Genomic DNA, 19,740 nt, shown 5'->3' on the forward strand with positions numbered 1-19,740 from the left:
TACGTGCGTGAGTCTCCTAAGCTAAGTTTCTATTAAGCCTGCATATTAATTATCCTATTCTATCGATCCGAAAGCTTCTAGTAGACACACCTCCATAATCCTAAACGTAACCATGGCAACGCGTCTCAGTCGGATAGAACCTCTTACTTTGTTATGTGCTCCTATTTAGACTACTACCACGCTACTACTCAGCCCACGTGGTGCCTGTTTGCTTACATTGCTTGGATAGTGGTAACTATGACAACACGTTTTGGGTATTCGGTCAAACTCCTGGTACTTTCTGGATACCTGGTAGAATAGGCGCTTTAGACACGTGTTCAGCGCTGCTTTACCGACTCGATTCAGTTCAGCAATAACTTATTTATTTACTGTGGACTGCAATAGGTCTTGCTTTACAAAGCCGACTACTTTAAATTCATGGCGCAAGTACACTATGTGGGAAATTGATCGAGACGTATAGTGTAAACGCGCACTTCGGTTAGTTTCGCCGTACGTCACCCATACTTTGGTGTGCGGGCTCGCGTTTCGTCTCGGTCAATTTCGTGCTTCGTCAATTTCCCGCGTAGTGTACTTGCATCATCAGATTTATTATGCAGTCAAACTATACCCTTCCCGCTCCGTTGAATGTTCCTGTTTCACCAGTTCAAACTATCAATGAATTATTTTCTATTAGTCAGTGTCTTTGCGATCGCCACACGGGATGTATCTCGCTAACGCTCCGTTCTACCTCTTGTGATGTATGCTATCCTGGTACTAAAATAAAAGATCGCGTCGATGTTTTGCAGATTTTGTCGATACACCATAGGATTGTAGTGAAGAATGTGTTGAAACTTTGCAAGATTACTGCATATTTAATGCATGAGAGCAACCTGCCATGTCTCTAATCTGTACGCCTGTCTGATTAGGCCCCGTTTTGATTATTCTGCAGAAAATTTAATATCATTTTCATTCATAACTAAACTGATTTACAAAGGGGGGTGGGCTGCATATCGCTATAAAACAAGATTATTATTTAAACTACGATTTTATTGTTTGAAAGTATCTTTTTTTATAATGACTAAAGTTGTTTATTATAAAATCCTTTCCAATATTTATGTGGTGTTTTTATAAGTTTGGATCGTACAAGTATAATTTTTATTCCTATAAATGAAGTATCTTTCAAAATCTTTATCAACGGTACTTTAAGGTCTAATATTGCGAGTATTCTTATAATTATTTTGTAGTTAACTTTGTCATGTGTATTGGCAAAAATAGCGAAATAGGAAAGTGTTCTGTAAGCCTGGGCGCAGACCACCGACTTTTGGTGACCGATAGTTTAGCCCGATTCTAATTTGTATGAAGAATCAATCGGTGTAATGTGCTCTCTTTCATACATCAGATATAATAGGCCAGCTTCACTATCGGTCAGCGCAAACATAGGGTGTTCTAATTAACCCCTCAGGGATCCGATACTATCGATACAGATCGGGTTTAAATACCGATTTTCCGTCAAGGTTATCAACCCCGCCGGAGGTCGCGCATGCTCGTATACCCTTAATACGTTTTTTTGTATAGACATATTTATTTAATAGACCAACAAGGTATTTTAATCATTAATACCAAACACAGAACAAAAAAAAATTAAATTCCATCTTGGAGTGGTCTACTTACGTTTTGCCCCCTCATGTTTACGTTATCGGCGGCCATTAACAAGTAGGTACTTGAAATAGATTCTCCCTCTTTCTTTCTCCTTAGGCATCTTCAAAGGGCTAGCTAATCTACGCCGTAGCATTACATTTAATTAGCGCAACTAGTCGATTGATTAAAATAATTACAATGGGAATCACCAGATCGCAACTAATTAAAAGAAATAAAACGGTAAACACCCAAATGGAAATGAAATACATAATAAGTATTAGCGACCAGCCTAAGTACCTAAGTAATTAAGTATACATTATAAACTTCCTCTTGAATCACTACTATTAAAAAACCAAATCATCAAAATCCGTTGCGTAGTTTTCAAATTCAAATTCAAATTATTTATTCACTTAAAACATGTACATTTCAGTTATTATCTAGTTAGGAGAAGAACATTTCATCGACATAGCGATATACAAACATTTAGTCGTCATACAGTATTATTATTAAAATATTTATAGTCATTTATTTATCATACAATAAAATTCAAGTGTTAAAATTATTACTATGCAATTAAAACATTGACAATAAATTCAGGTAAGGAGTAAAATTTAGGATGTCATATAAATTATAATTATTAAGCAATTTTATGATCACAACTACGCGACTTCGTACGCGTGGATCCCGTTTTACCCCCTTAGGGGTGGAGTTTCGTAAAATCCTCTCTTAGCGGATGCCTACGTCATAACATCTACCTGCATGCCAAATTTCAGCCCGATTCGTCCATTGGTTTGGGCTGTGCGTTGATAGATCACTATGTCAGTCAGTCAGTCAGTCAGTCAGTCAGTCAGTCACTATGTCAGTCAGTCAGTCAGTTATACCTATATATTTAGATTTGAGAAAACAATGTCAATATCAAAGTTACAAAAATATTCGCTAAGGTGATTTTATAAAATCATCTATGTCATAAAAAAAAACAATTTTTACTGAGAATTCGGAAAATAGTTCTCTCAAAAGAATTAAATTGCTTCAATGTGATTTGGAAGTAAATTAAACAATCGGCACCTTTCTATAATTTTTCTATCAATCAATCAAATATTAATTATACTTCGGGTCTCAACCGAAGACGATTAATAATTACTTGCAGCATTACATGAGATGATGCTATCTTCGTCACACCTTTAGAGTTATAATGTAAGAAAGCATTTTCTGTCCTACTCCCACCTTGCACCGACTGGCAGCCCCGCGTCACCTGATTTCATTACGTGTTTTTGTGTTATCGGAATCACACCTCGCATTCGGGAAATAATTATATTCTGAATAATTATGGGAAAACAAAAGCGTTCTAGGTCTAGGGACAGTGATTATGATAGTATTTTACGGAAAATCAAAAAGTTGGAGTCGAAATTACGAAAAAGACGGCGCTTATCATCATCAGCATCGGTGGAAGGAGAAAGTGATTCTTCGTACTATAAGAGATACGACACACAGGAATATGAAAAACATAGTTCATTACAAGGTAAATTACAATCTAAGTGTAACAAAATATAGAAATTGCACGGTTATGGGAAACGGAATTTCAACCTACCTACATAATATTTTTAAGTTTGATTCCAATTATGCGAGGGTCTCAACCGAAGACGATTACATCCCTATCCCACCCAACCCAAACAGATAAACAAAAATAAAAAATATATTTGTAATAACACAAACTTTGAAATAATGAAATCAGGTGACGCGGGGCTGCCAGTCGGTGCAAGGTGGGAGTAGGACAGAAAATGCTTTCTTACATTATAACTCTAAAGGTGTGACGAAGATAGCATCATCTCATGTAATGCTGCAAGTAATTATTAATCGTCTTCGGTTGAGACCCTCGCATAATTGGAATCAAACTTTACAAGGTAAGTTCGTTTGATTCTTAAATATCAAGCTTTGTTTTATACTATATGTAGTGATAACGTGCCCTTATTAGAGATTCTGAATTTTATTCCTGATTTGCATCAATTTACTTTTGTAACTGTAAAATATATTTAAATTCATTCTAGTGGCAAATCTAAATATTTATTTGGAATATTTTACTTTACATTTGTAACACTCTCATATCATTCTGTATCCCTGGTAGGCCAAACTATTTGCGTCCTGGAAGCATTTCTTTCAGGACGAAATTTTTCAAAACCTGAATGAAAAAATGAATAATAAGTTTTAGTTAAAGCGTGGTTAAAGTGAAACAATGTATTTTGTTGTGAGTTTCAAACTGGAAGTGTGAGACATTAGTTAATCTGATTCATAAAGTATACTCGTATTTCTATAGTTACATTAAAGTATTATTTATTAATTACTTTTATTGTGACAAATATTTTACGATCCCTTCTTTGTCCGACCTACCTACGACATTTTCAAAAAATCTTGTTTTTGGCGGTAGTATTGTAAAAAATAGATCGGATATATTGAGCGATATTCCATTCTTCTCGCCAGTCACTAGAAAATAGCTACGATAGATCTAATATTTCTAGGAGTACCAGGGTCGCATATGATAAAGGGTGTTAGTATTTGGAAAATCACACTGTGGTTCTCCAGACTGGCGCCAAAAGGGAACTGGGCTATCCCAGCGCATTACGCAGAGACAAAGAATAATAAGTAATAATCCTTACAACAACTTGTTTTGCGAACGTACCAGGAATGTATGGAAACGAAGAGATTGAATAAATTCGCATTGTGATTATGCTTCAAATATTAATATACTAGCTTTCCGCCCGCGGCTTCGCCCGCGTGGAATTTTGTCTGTCACAGAAAAACTTTATCGCGCGCGTCCCTGTTTCAAAAACCGGGATAAAAACTATCCTATGTTCATTCCCGGGACTCAAACTATCTCTATGCCAAATTTCATCAAAATCGGTTGCGAGGTTTAAGCGGGAAAGCGTAACAGACAGACAGACAGACAGACAGACAGACAGACAGACAGACAGACAGAGTTACTTTCGCATTTATAATATTAGTTGGGATGGGATGGAGCCTCTCTGTTCGCCCCACGGGATCTGTCTCGTTCTGTCTTGTATACCTCCTCCTGTTTAATTATGTCCTGGTGGTCAATAAATAGATCGCGTCGAAGTTTTGCTATTTTTGAGGACACTGACTGAATCTTTACCTAAATAAATCAAAACTCCGCGTCTGCCTTGCCTTGCATGTTTGTTGAGATATAATTTAAACTATTCCACAGGGATTTTGATGTCATTTTCATTCATAAATAAATCGATTTATGACAGTGATTTGTAAGTACGTTACTCGTAATAAATCAAAATACATATCGTATCAAAATAAATATCTGTTCGACTGACGAAATAAATGAGAATCAATTTCATTAACGTGTATGTGATACGTAATTAGCTACGACGCATAATAACGTGCTACGAAAAGCTGTAGCCGTAGCTGTTCCTCTTCATTGCGACGCATCTTTGTGAATAAAATTCTGTAACTAGCGACTGGTTAGTTATGCAATGAATATAAAATGATAATCGTACTATGTCAGCCTTCTTTCTTTACATTTTCTGTACATATTATTGTACTATATCTTGATAATTTTGCTGTCTCAAGGGACTATTAAATTAATCAACTGTGAAGATTCTGAGCATTGGAATTTGAGTCATAAACACTGCTTGCTTATTAATAATGAAATATACTCAACATCAAATAAGTCGCACCTGCCGCGACGCGAACTTTAAAGATTTTCTTCTGACACAATCATGGTGCCCTGATAATATTGGTGTTATTTGAAAGCCCAATAAATAAACTTAAGGAAAAACACATTTAATTTGTTTATAAACAATTAACAGGTACCATAAATGTGACTAGAAAAAAGACCTCACTTGGGGCTCACCTCTGGGATCAAATAGACCAATTTTTGTGGTTATAAAACCAAATAATGATCTTACGTGTCCTTGGTGGGAAGTGGGGATGCATACGTTTGAGAAGTGCTTCTTGCGGGAGGTTCAATTTATTTGATGCCGAGTGTAATTCTAAAATATAAAATGTGTGGACATCATTTTGCAGGTTTCGTAAAAAAGAACCATAAAATTGCATGAAAGCCATCTATACATACAAAGTTACTGCCGACTGTCTGGACTTCTGATTTATGCACATACTCGTATACATTGGCATAACACCCGTCTCACTCTGGCGAATGTTTCTGTTTCACTAGTTTTTACTACGACGTGGATTTATTCTCAATCAAACAATAAATGTAGTCAGTACGTTCTCGATCGTCACACGGGATGTATCCCGTTTGCGCTCCGAATATATCTCTTCTGTCTTATGTCGCCCTGGTACTTCAATCGGAGATCGTGCGATGTTTCGCCGATTTTGTGGACATTTAATATGATTCTGGCAAGGAATTTGTCGAAACTTTGCCTGATTACTGCCTAATTATTAATAATAGCACCCCGCCGTGTTAACAAATCGATCTGTTTGACGGTTTAGGATGTTATTAGATTATTTTTCAGGGATTTAAACTTCATTTTCATTCAAAATTTGACTGATTTATGATAATAAACGGGTAACATCTAGTCCGTAAAATTAAGTTCAGATAAAATGTTTAGCCGTACATCAGCTCAAATTAACTAAGAAATATTAGCAAATTGTAACTACAGCATAGAAGTATTTAACTGTGTTTTATTTTTAATCCCTAATTATTATTAAATTATTATTATATGATCAATTTTAAACCAAAAACTTCATGTTTTTTCCGAAGTAAGAGTATATCAGTCATTTAATTCATATATACCATTCGTTCACTTTATGACATCATATTTATCTATACGCAACATTAAAATAGATCATAATAATAGTCTCGCTTGATTATAAATTTGTTGATCGTCAATTAAAACTGTTTGCCTGAAATTAACTCACCCAAAACGTTTTTACTGAAAACGAAGTTCCTTTTTAATTCCAATTTATAGCTTAAGAACTACATAGGAATTCATATCATCATCATCATTTTCAGACATAGGACGTCCACGACTGAACATAGGCCTCCCCCAATGATTTGCACAATGCATATAAGGTCCCAAAATTCCGCCTTATTCTATGAGCATAGGGCGTTTTCTATTCTGACGTTTCGTGCCGAAAGTTTGCCGCGCGCTTGCCGTGCGTTTGCAAGACTGTACACTAACTATTCATCATCATCATCTCAGCCATAGGACGTCCACTGCTGAACATAGGCCTGTCCTCAATGCTAACACTAACACTAACTATTGGTAATTGACAATTTTATTCCGATGCAGTTGTCATACAATTTACATTACAGTTTGCGGTGTGAAGGCAAGCAGTGAAAGCGCCCGAGCACTGCCTACATTTTATTTAAACACACACACTTCGCAAGAAGAAAAAACGAGTTACTTTTTAAGCAGGAGCCTTCAGGAAGGGAGCAGCTTATGTATTTTTTTTTTATTGTTAGGCGCAAACATCATGTTTATCATCATTATTTCAGACATAGGACGTCCACTGCTGAACATAGGCGTCCCTCAATTATTTCGATGCTGAGCGATGTTCGCAGCGGCCTACGTCCAGCGCCTTCCTGCTACCTTTATGATGTCGTCGGTCCACCTTGTGGATGGACGTCCCACCTTGCTTCCCCATCTGAAATCTGTAGTAAACAGAAGACATTTTTCTCTGATTAGATATTATAAAAAGTACTTAGCTACTTACTTATTATGTCGATAAACATATTTTGGGGTAAAGTAACTGATTTATGATCATGATTTCCTTAAAAAAAACTTGTAAAAACAAACGGAACTCATTTCTTGGGAAAGTTTATAAAGTGATATTTATTTTTACAGTGTTACTCGTATTATGTCCAAATGTTATGATATAATTTCTTGTAAATTCATCGCTGATTTATAGTTATGTCGGATTCTTTCGTCGGATTACCAATAATATGCAATTTGTTGAAGGATGTAGCTATTATAAAGTAGGTAAGGTAACCTTCCCGTATTAGACGGGATTCAATAATTTTTAAAATAAACAATCTGTATCATCTTTCAAGACAATAATTTTTAAAATAAACAATCTGTATCATCTTTCAAGAAGAGAGCGTATTATTTTCTTCAATGCCGGTAACGAACTCGTAACGCCCCAGGGCCTGTGGGTGTCTATGGGTAATTGATTACCATCAGGTAATCCGTTCGACTCCTGTCCCATAAAAAAAATTGCATCTTTGCAAGTGTATGAAAAAGTTCGGGCTATTTCAACAAAATGACAATAGCTAGGTAAATAACTACGATATAACTAATATTTATAGATGTACCAGGGACTCAAAGACTAAAATACATATATGCTCTATTTTGAAGAATAGACGCAGATGCGATCTGCCAAACATCTAAAAGGCGACTGAATTCCCTAAGCGCCGTTATATGCGTAGAACACCCAATAGGGAAAACAGTATTGATCGTTTTTACCACCTACTGCTTTTTCTACCAGGCAAACATGAAATCGAAGAGATCCCAATCTTGTATAAGGAGCTTTGCCACTTTAAATTTGTATACATATAGCCACTACATAAATGTAGTGCTTATATTTTCTTGTAAACAACTGCTATCCTGCTCATGATCGTTGAGATTGATAATGTTTCATCTCTTTAGTTGCAACACTAGCCCGCTGTCTGCACTCACACATAGGCACATAGATGTTCTACAAACTCAAATTCAATACGTAAGTAGTGGTGTATTCCGTGTTCGCGCCAAACGAATTCGTTTCAATTTATGATATCCTGATATCTGCTTTTTAAACCCTGCCCCCGCGTTCGACTTTTGGTGCCTTGTGAAAATTAAACTTATATCTATTTATTATAACACCCTTATATCTTTTTGCGACGGGACGGGGGCTAAGTTTTTTTTTAATAAAGGGGTTGTTGTTTAAATCTTAGTCCTATGTTACTTACTTAAAAAAATCCTTGGTTTTTGTCTAGCAATGTACCTGGTGAAAACGATGATGTATCCTATCACCGATGTATGTACCTATTAAATTGGCAAAGTCTATGACAGACTTAGATAAGATGGTGGTAGCTAGCCAGGCGGACTTAGAACAAGTCCTACCACCAACCAAACTGAACAGAAAAATCTGTCCCCACTGGGAATCGAACCCGGGACCTCTGCGTCTGAAGCAGGTGGTCTTACCACTAGACCACAGGCGGTTGAGACCACAGAGGAGGTTGAGAGCTTTTATTGCTAATGTTAATAGTCATTCTATTCGAAGACGAACTATTTTATTTGGCCTCATACCTAGTAAGATGTTTACCATACTTGTACTCGAACCCAGGAATCGGAAACCAATTCAAGCAAGTTTAGGAAGTTCAGATGACGCACAGATGTAGGATAAAGTTATATGTATATCAGTGTGCTTACCATGAGTTTACGTAAGGTAAACTCGCTAGCGAGTGCGTCAAAAAAAATCTATGAAGATTTTAGTTCTTGAAAGTAGCCGCTGGGGCGCTGTACAATCTGTCATACATTTATTGTCATTTTTTACGCAGTCGCTAGCGAGCACACGTAACGTAAACTGGTAAGCACACAGTTTGCTATAAAATGTTTTTTTTTATCGATAAAAGCAGATGCATTGACTCATCATCATCGTTTTGGCCACAAGCAATCACTGCTGGACATAGGCCTCCCCTAAAGATTTTCAGATTGGCCGGTTTATGAATGTTTGTACTGTGCTGGGGGAGTATACGCACTTCTCAGGTAATTGTATAGGGAAGAGTTACGCAAATTCAATGATAAAAACCATAATTTGCAATATTATAATGTATTTATAAAATACAATAGTCATTACAATAATTAGGTACATTGATGTCAATTTTTTTTTAAATATTGATGTCAAAAATTAAAATGAAATTATTAATCAAAAATACAAATTAATTACAATAGAATAGCAAAGTCTTTATTCGACACAAAATAAACAACAGACTTAAAATATAGGTACAAAGTAGGTAGGTATTTTGTGCCGAAAAGGCGCCCGCTCAGCATTTATGGAGATGCGCGTGCACACGCGCCTCTTCAGCCATTATCCATTAAACTAAACACAAAATTAAACACTGACATTGAAAGGAGGGCGCCACTATCACACTAACCCAGTGTTCAGTTCCAAATGTTTACCACGTTGGGCAACTTTATAAAAATACTTATACTAAAAATAAAACAGCTGTACAAATGCATTGAGAAAAATTGACAACATTGGAGGCAACATAGGTAAGGCGCCAACCTGATGAAGCAAATATATGGTCATGGCCAACCTGTGTGCACTGTGCATCGATACACGCAATACAGATTTATATTAATAAAATACGAAACACTAAAAACATTTCAAAAAGTATCATAAAATAAACAAATACAATTAACGTTCTTCTCTTCTTTCCTAAATAAATAAATAATACCAATTTTTTAAATAGGTATGCGAATGGGTGCTCTGCGGAGACGATTTATCATTATTATTGATTTGCGGCTTTCAACTTATCTAATTCTATTTGCGTAAATAAAGCGCAGATCCTACGCTGTATGTCCTTTTGTGTCTTAGGTGAAAACTTACTTGTGATATACTTAGCAAGATCACCAGAAAAATTTTTAGATTCTGGATCAATCAGCGGTTCAGTCTTTAATGGTGGACATAAAAAACCTTGTTTCACAGTACTGATATCTATTGGCATACATACAGCCTCTTGTTCCACAGTACTGGTCGTTTGTATATCAAATTCTGCAGGAGTATCAGAGCTTGGCTGAAATCTTTTAGAATTGTTTTCGTTCGCATCGGTGTCATCTATATCAGATTCCTCTGATTTAATTTCAGTTGTCACTGCTAAATTCATTTCATCAGGTTGCGTGGTGTGTGATCTAGCAATTTCGATTTCTTCTGGAATTTCTTTTGCTTCTGGAATTGATGTTTGTGGTAAACTTCTTCTTGTGTGAGATCTAAGCGTTGGTTTTCTAACACTTCTTATTTCTTCTTCACTAGTATCACTTAATGAATCATCGTCACTTACTGTGACGAGATCAGTTTTCTTGCGACCTAATGCCCTGTTGTATATTTTGTAGGAAATGCTACAATTTAGAAAACTTAGAGGTGATTCTTGAAACTGCAGAGTTTTTCGACGACTGTATACGTATATTGTGCCGAAGTAATCTTTCCTTAATTTTATCCAATTCTCTTTGCATCGATTTTCTACGAACAAGTAATAAAAATAAATCAGTATTATAATGGCTGGTAGCAACATATTATACGTGGCATTATCCCTATTAGTGTTTATTGTGAAACATCTAACGGTCTTATTCATAATCATTTTTCACATTTTATCAAATGCTTATTAGAGGTTTATAAAACGTTTGATAAAAATTGTTATTCATAATCGTCATTTAGCGCTAAAATCCTCTTATAACTGTGTGATAAGTTATCGAGAGCTCGGGCCTTGTTTAAAGCTCTAATAAACCTATTTTAACCTAACTTTTATAAATGTCATTTCATATGAATGTCACTTCGTTGGTTTATTTATTCAAAATATCCTTGCTGTGATCCTTGCTTGTGAAAATGAATGCTATAAATGCAATTGTGCATTTAGCCAATAATGCCGACCCAGCGCGACGTAGAAAGCTCTACCGCCAACGAAGCAACCCATTCGATTTGCGGGACCTAAATTTTAAAATAAAATATAGGTTCAATAAGGACACAGTGCGCACCATCATAGATTTGGTGGAAGATGATCTGGTTCAGAGCGCTAGAGGTGGTGGCACGTGTCCTGAACTGCAAGTTTTAGTGGCCATAAGATGTTGGGGACGTCGTGAGGTAAGCACAAAAAAGTGTTTTATTTTATCCCTTTGTCGTGGCTGCTATAATTATTTTCATACATTTTCAGGTACAAGATGATGCTGGTGACCTCCATGGCCTAAGTCAGCCGACAGTGAGCCGGATATGCGCCAGAGTCGCGCATGCAATCGCGAATAAGGCAAATTCCTTCATCAAAATGCCTATCACTATAGGAGAGCAGGAAAGAATTAGTGCCAAATTTAGAGCAATTAAAAATTTTCCTGGGGTGATAGGAGCCATAGATTGCACCCACATTAAAATTAAAAAAACCGGAGGTGACTCCATTGCGATTTTAACTGGGTAATGGAGCGGTTCATACCAGCGCACATTGAATTAAACCTGAAAAAGAAATGACAGGATTTTGAATTACAGGTAAAGGCAAAATTTTATATTGAAGGCAGAAATCAAAAGATGTACCAACGTTGTTTGTAAATCAGCCCAAGCCGCAACCTTCCGTTTATTCGTGTTAGTGTCTGTATTTTTATTTTCGATTGCATTTACTCTTTCTTTCACCAACTCTTTCAGCAAATACTGAAAAGCAAACACTAGGCGTCAAACATAAATAAAACCATGCTACAAAAATTAGTAGGCACTTTATCAGGCTAAAAATAAGTACTACCTTATCTTCCTCCAACCAGTTTTCTGATCGTTGCCTTTTAGGCGGTCTGTTCTCCTTCGTCATGGACATAATTAGTATCCGATGTAACTAGCCGGGTCGTCGTAAGAGCTTATTGCAGAGTACAGGGTAAGAGGTACAGAATCCAGAACATACAATCCCAAGTTTTATAAAAGTTTGATAAAACTTGGGAGTTGATCGAAAAAACCGAAAACTTTATTAAATTTTCGTGCCAAATGTCAATGTCAGTAAGTAAAACGTCACAGCTGCCAATTTTTTGTTTTTTTTTTCTGCGATTTGTCTATGATTTTACATGGTCCATCAAGTTAAATCACCAAAAAAGCTGTTTTCGTTCATTCTTTTTGTATAGTCTGTGGAAAGAAAATATTAAACTCTGTTTTAGCTATCAAAGGTTTATAAACGATTATGAATAACGTTTTTTATCAGAGGTTTATAAGAGTGTTTTAAGCCTATCAAACGTTTTAGCTAATGTAGGTTTTAAACCTATATTAGCATTTTATTATGAATAAGACCGTAAAACGTTAAAATAACGGTAATGTTAAAGCCAATAAGCTGCTGTCATAGTGACGTTGACGTAATGTAAATGTCCTTCCCCCTCAGGTTATCCTTAGTAAATATTAAGTGTATGTAATATGTATTTGGCTTTTTACTATTCATGTGAGATGAAAATGCTATGATGGGCAGCAGGGGTTGCGTTTATAGCAGAAAAACTCATCGGGGGCCGCCTACGATGGTGATGGATGGTCATGTCATGAGACGCCCCGAGGACTAATAAGAAAAGAGGACGCCCACTGGCCATAGGCCTAGCGGTGCACGGTGGCTAAGGACTCAGGACGTGCCCAGACAAATATTTCGACAACCCAGGACAGACTGTCCTGGCGCCTCGGAACAAGAGCCGACTGCAAATAATGGGAAAAAGGGCTAGGGAAAATAGGGCTGTTCGGTTCTGCATTGTGGAGTTCTCACATTTCACTTTTGACTAATATTTATAAATAATAATAATGCAAAATAACTGAATCCACAAAAAAAAAAACAACAAAGAGATTAGGGTTAGTAGTAGTTTCGCACGATTTTCCTTCGCACGAACGTGCGAAACGACCCCTTTCAATAATATTTTTTTAGTAGGCGTTTCGCCCGGATGTATTAAAAGCATTCAAATCGCGTGCGAATCGACTTCTTTTTTGAACTAGTAGTATGCGATTACTAGTTCTCAAAGGGGTCGATTCGCACCCGTTTTTAATACTTTTGATAAAACCGAGCGAAACGCGTACTAAAAAAAATATTATTGAAAGAGGACGTTTCGCACATTCGTGCGAAGGAAATTCGTGCGAAACTACTACTAACCCAGAGATTAACATAATAATATCAACGAAATTGTTATTACCATAAGATTGAAATCACTAACCCGACATTCCTGCTTCTTCAGCGATGGCTGCCCAACATTTCTCCCTCGCATCATCCTTTGATTTATAATCCTTCTTGTGAATTATTGGATACTTCTTCACAGCTTTAATAAGTGCGAGCTCATCCGGCTGCCACATTTGTGGTCTAATCTTCTTTTTTGGCATGATGTGAGTTTTCTTATGATGTTATTGTATTTATTGTAACACGTCACTGAGGTCACGTGGACTTCGAGTAGCCGAATGCTGTGTTTGTGCGGGAATCGACGCGCTTGACGGCGCGGCGTTGTCAGCGCATCGCAGCGCCGTGCGGCAATACTATCGATAGATGAGTTAAGTTATCGATAAATAAAACTTGAAAATCATTCGATACATACATCATCATCATCATCATCATCATCATCATCATCATTTCAGCCATAGGACGTCCACTGCTGAACATATAAGCCTCCCCAATGCTTTCCATGTTGATCGATCCGGCCTGCGTCCAGCCCTTCTCTGCTACCTTTATGATGTCATCGGTCCATACATACATTGCAGAAAATAAGCCAGCCAAGTAATTAAGAATTTCAAAAACTATGAAAACATCTAGTAACTGGTAAAAATGTTGACTATTGTATCGCATAATGTTTTAAATTACATATCTGTTTTATTAAAATTTAAATATCTAAAAGGTCCTAGTTTCATCGCAATATTATTTTTGCAATTGCGTATTTACAATACTATTTAAAATGTCATAGTGTCCGACACTATGACAGAGATGAGTTATACCAGGTAAATTTGATACTAGGTGCACCTATTCCTAGTATTTATTAATACTCGATCCAAATACCTATTCCACCTAGTACGTAGTAATTTAGCATACTTGACGCGACTAGTGCGGACTAATCCACGTAATATGACTTTAAAATACAATTTTTTTTGAAAAGATACAACCGTAGTATGAATAATGCAATTTGAAATTGAATAATAATTCCTCCCTTCATACTTCAACAGGCTGACTATCAACTTAAAAGTTGGCGTATTTAAAAGATATCAATTTCATAAAAATATTTACCTATTTTTTCTTATTTACATGAATATGGTTTGACTACGTTTATGTGCGTCAGACAGAGACGGAGTGAATCTCTACGTTCGCACATAAGCTTAGCGAGAAATATCAAATACACGACTACGGATTACGCAATAATAACCTCTATTACTTTGTTGATAGGGTCGGAAATCGTGTAATTTATAAAATACTAGGTGGATCAAGTATTTAAAAAATTGGAATAGGTGCCGCCTAGTACTGTAAAATACCTGTGTGTGGATCTGTTCTAGTAAATACGTCTCATCTCTATAGTGTCGCTGTTGGGAACCGACAGGTGGACCAATCTTTTTTTTATATTTTGTCTATGTTTTTATACTTTTTTTTTTCTTTTTGATACCTTGTGTTTTTTGCAAAAATAACTAAAGGTATTTCGTTGTTTTGCCCGCCTGAGTGGCTGTCCACCACAGTCGCAATATTCTAACCACGTACCCCCTTATTAATAAAAGTTACTCCCTAGTTGAATCCACCACTTTAAAACAAAGTTCAACGAAATCGATTTTTGTATTAATAAGGGGATAGTGTCAAGGACACAATATTGTCGACAATCTGCTACTACCGCTTGTTGCTACATCCCCAAGATGTGTCAAAATACGATCGAGCTGGCGCGCAAGCGTACCCGAGGGTGGCCGAGCCACGCCGAAGTGTGACCGAAGTCACCCTTAGCATCGCCGTGTGACGTCAGATCGTTTCTATTAACGCGCGAAACCGTACTCTGTGTGTTGGGCACAAGGCTCACTCTCTAATCGCTTTCATATCACGGGGTTTTTATTCATTTTCAAGAGAACAGGCTGGCAGGCAACAGACAAGAATTTCAGGCTTTTAACTTGTTGTTGTTGTTGTTGTATTTGCATTGTTGGGCACAGGCGATCGAGATTAAGGCTGGGTGCACCATCTCACTTTAACTTTGACAGTTGTCAAATATCTGTCAAACTCCATATAAAAAAGACCGGTTATCGTTAGCCTAGGCGCAGACTACCAACTAGTTTATCTAAAAAATCTTACAAAAACATATCGTAAACTAATGTAAACCAAACTGATATTGCGCTGTGTATATCCCTAAATAAATAAATTAATTAATTTGCAATTACCTTTTAATTAATACTAATTAGTAAAATCTACTCATGATAACATGCAGATGCAGTGTAGGTACTTACATACTCACATACGCTCACACACACTCATACAATCTATCTCCACTGTAGTATAACTTACTTGTTGTTGTTTTGTATTATGTAAGTAAATTACCAACACTTCTTTACAATCCACCACAGCATGTAATAGTTTTCATACAGTTTTTTGTAAATTCTTCTTGCTTTATAAATATTTATTAATTTTTTGCATAAACGCTACGGAAAATCCCTATTTCCCCGGTTCCCAGAATACACTTGCATATTCTGAGAAAATTTGTGACGTCAATACAACTGTGTCTCCCAGGGTAACACCTGTACCAGGATAGCATAAACTGCGAGGAGGTCACTCACTGCTGGAGCGAAATATTATACAACTAGCTACGTACCATTTGGTTCTTAGGATTTCTGTTTTTCTATAGAATTTTATAAGTTATATGTAAATCATTATTTAAGTAAAAATAATAGGATATTTATAGTTTTTACATAAAGGTTACAGGCTTTAATTCCTACCTACTGTCTTTTCACGTATCATTTCGATAGGAGGAAGTTTGGTTTAAACTTCAAAATAGGTAATAGATGAATACCGCGGAGATGACGATCGAATACGCATAAAAACGAAATCGAAACAAAATCGGGCGATTGTTAATACGCAGTGACTCCAGTGATCAAATCGCTTGCATGTCGTTAAAGTTTTGTTACGTGAATTAGGCCAGGTAATCAAAAAGAGCACGTTGTATTGACAGTAGGTAATATGACAAACAGCGTCGGCGTCTCAGCATACTCGTAGCTCGGGCATCCAGATAAGCGTCCAGTGCTCTTAATAAATCTGGATGCCTGGTACTAATCCCGCATGTACTCATGGTCCGTGATGCTTTACCGACCGTTACTGGTTTGCTATTAAAACAAAACGTCAACACACCTGGCTTTGTGTGCGTGAAATCAGATTAATAGGTGAAAATAGGTCAGACATTATCAGTGGCTACCAGACGTCATGATTTTATTTTTATTTATCTCCTTCCAGTTTATGTATCCCTGGTACTTTTAGTAGTTACGCAGCTATCTTTAACAATGTTAGATCATGGAATGGATGAAGTTACTTTAGGAACTGTTGTTCAAACCACAACAACTTCAAGTCGCAAATTATTTATTTTTAAGTATTAATATCACCAAGCAGGCACAAAAACAGTCTTGATGTTATAATAATGTGAAGATTTGTAATTACGAGTATTATTAATATTCTTATGTGCGACAACCTAAATTTATTTTTAATAGCTAGTTAGTTACATATTCTATGGCGTACAACCATGACTGCTGTCTTAATTTCACCATTGGTAAAAGGGTTTTTCACAACACGAAATCTATTTTTTTATTTAAGTTTCATTAATTTTTTTTATTTTATTGATTTATTGGCACTTGTGTCTAAAGAGAAATAAAAAGGGAGCAGGGAATTTCAATTCAAGTCAGGAAGGAACATAACTGCACATACGCTAGGTAGGCAAAAGTACCAGGAGAGTATAAACTTCGTCTCCTAGTACTGATGCAGCTTTCAAAGCAGGCGTCCTTAGCAACGGTTACTAAGGACGCGTCTCTTAACCAAGATGATTTTCGTCTAATGCGCATGCGCAGTACCGCTTCGGTTACTAAGGACGCTTCTCGTAACCAAGGCACAAGCACAACCCGTGGATTTGACCTCTTCGGTTTTATGAAATCCTGGTAGCCACAAGCAACAGGCAAGCAACAGGTGGTTGCAGCGATCAATATTGGTCCAATGAGGATCATTTCGATTTTTAGCTGTGAATGCAGATTTATAGGGCTAAGAAATCCTTAATACACAGTGCAAAAATTTTTGTTCTACGACAAAAATTGACGAAGTTATGGCCAAATTACTAAAAAAGTTCACTGACCGCCCGGCGCGGGGACGATGACGTCATTATATCCGATCCGAACGCTGCTGGCGTACTGCGTGGATAGAAAATATTTTTTTCTAGCCAAATTATCAGTTTTAGAGAAAAACTTGTAATGACATTTATTCATCAGAATAAAGTAAGCTATCGATAGGTAATTTTTAAAAATGGAAATTGTGAAAAATAACGCAAAAAATCCATACGCTCATACGATTCAATGGCACGCAGAGACGCGATTGGGGTCTCTGCGGTGGTATATTTGGCGATTTATACAAATAAAGTGTACATAAGTGTTGTTAGAGTCTTATCTTCTTCCAAGTAAAATATAAAAATGTATAAGTATTAATTTATTTACTTCTAACAATAAGGTATAACTTCTAACAATATGACATTGCTATGAAAATCATATTTTTAAAAATTACTGGTCGATAGGTTACTTTATTTTGAAGAATAAATGTTATTAAAAGTGTTTTTCTAAAGCTGATAGTTTAGCCGGAAAAAAATATTTTCCATCCCATTAGTACGCCGGCTGCGCTCGATTCGGATATAATGACGTCACGCGGCCTTGCGTACGTTGACTTTTAGCGGCAAAAACGGCCTATGTTTATTACTTAATATCTTCGTAAGTAATGGTCCGATTTGGATAATTCAAAAAGATATATCTTTCTTATGTCTTAAAGATTAACGTAGATACTAGTTTTATTGAATTTTCTACAACAGTACTGATCCTCATTAGGCTGGAAATTTACGCATATTGGGTTAGCGCCCTAAGTTAGCGCCGTCGCTTGGGAGCTCAGTGCCTCAGTCAGATAAGCGTCCAGTGCTCTTAATAAATCTGGATGCCTGGTACTAATACCGCATGTACTCATGGTCTGTAATGCTTTACCGACCGCTACTGGTTTGCTATTAGAGTAAGAGCTAGTAAACTATTTAACGCCAGATCTACATCATTTTATAAAAGCTGAAAGTTTGTCAGCGTATGCTCCCAATATAGGATAGAATGTTGGTGAATCATGAAGTTTGGCTTTGGCAGCTATCTTAAAAAAACTGTCTGGCAAGGAGTTGGAACTGTCAAAACTGTCTGCCTGATGATGAAACTACTTCTAATTATTGCTCAAATAATTAGAAGTAGTTTCATCATATATATAAAAATCAGCTTTTATGGTATAACGTAAACCTAACTTTTACGGTGGTTTTTTCTGTATATTCAATAGACTGTAAGTTTTCTTACGTTATACCAATGGTTATACCAAAAAATCAGATTTTTATGCATCAGCATAATATTTGGGCAATGATTATAAGTTGTTTCCACATCAGCCAGATAGTTTTGACAGTTCCAACTCCTTGCCAGACAGTTTTTTTAAGATAGCTGCCAAAGCCACAATGACCCAAACTTCATGATTCATCAGCATTCTAACCTATATTAGGAGCATACGCTGACAAACTTTCAGGTTTTATAAAATGACGTAGGTCTGGCGTTCACTAGCTCTTAGTCTATATTGGCTATTTGTCATATAAATACGTCTACACACCTGGCTTTGTGTGCGTGAAATCAGAATAAAAGGTGAAATAGGTCAGACATTTTATCAGTGGCTAACATACGTCACGATTTTATTTTGATGTGAATCTCCTTAAAGTCTATGTATCCCTGGTACTCCTAGTAGTTACTTAGCTATCTTTAACAATGTTAGATCATGGAATGGATGAAGTTATACTCGTACGGTAACACACCTGGCTTTGAGTGTGTGAAATCAGAATAATAGGTCAGATAGATTCAGTGGCACACAGACGTCACGATTTTATTTTAATTTGAATCTCCTTCCAGTGTATACATATATGCCTGGTACTTTTAGTAGTTACGTAGCTATTCATACAATGTTGTTAGAGTTTATTCTACCACTTCTTCATCGTGATTAATATACATACATAGGTACCTCCACAAAATTACACCTCTCTAGCACAGCTCTAAAACGGGACTATTCCCACCTCTCGTTCCCACCACTGCAACTCCTGTGTAGCCAGGATCTACAGCTTGACCGCCACAAAAACCCAACCAATGAAGGTCAAGTTTGTCCCGGGGGAAAGTTAAACTGTCATTGGACCCGCAACGAAATTAATC

General features: G+C 36.6%; 1 protein-coding gene and 1 long non-coding RNA gene across 2 annotated transcripts; both read right to left on the reverse strand.

The window, feature by feature from the left end:
- Positions 1–10,008: 10,008 nt before the first annotated feature.
- Positions 10,009–13,737, reverse strand: LOC114354694 (uncharacterized). Its single transcript, XM_028307208.1, has 2 exons — positions 13,503–13,737; positions 10,009–10,821 (listed from the first exon to the last, which is right to left on the reverse strand). The coding sequence occupies exons 1-2, from the start codon at positions 13,663–13,665 to the stop codon at positions 10,094–10,096; spliced, it is 891 nt and encodes a 296-aa protein (XP_028163009.1). The 5' UTR covers positions 13,666–13,737; the 3' UTR covers positions 10,009–10,093.
- Positions 11,733–12,524, reverse strand: LOC114354695 (uncharacterized). The gene is made up of 2 exons (XR_003656039.1): positions 12,080–12,524; positions 11,733–12,005 (listed from the first exon to the last, which is right to left on the reverse strand). It is a non-coding gene; the product is annotated as an uncharacterized LOC114354695 (long non-coding RNA).
- Positions 13,738–19,740: the final 6,003 nt, after the last annotated feature.

Source organism: Ostrinia furnacalis, unplaced genomic scaffold (genome assembly GCF_004193835.3).
Source record: "Ostrinia furnacalis isolate ACB-3 unplaced genomic scaffold, ASM419383v2 OfSCF2106, whole genome shotgun sequence".
Taxonomy (NCBI): domain Eukaryota; kingdom Metazoa; phylum Arthropoda; class Insecta; order Lepidoptera; family Crambidae; genus Ostrinia; species Ostrinia furnacalis.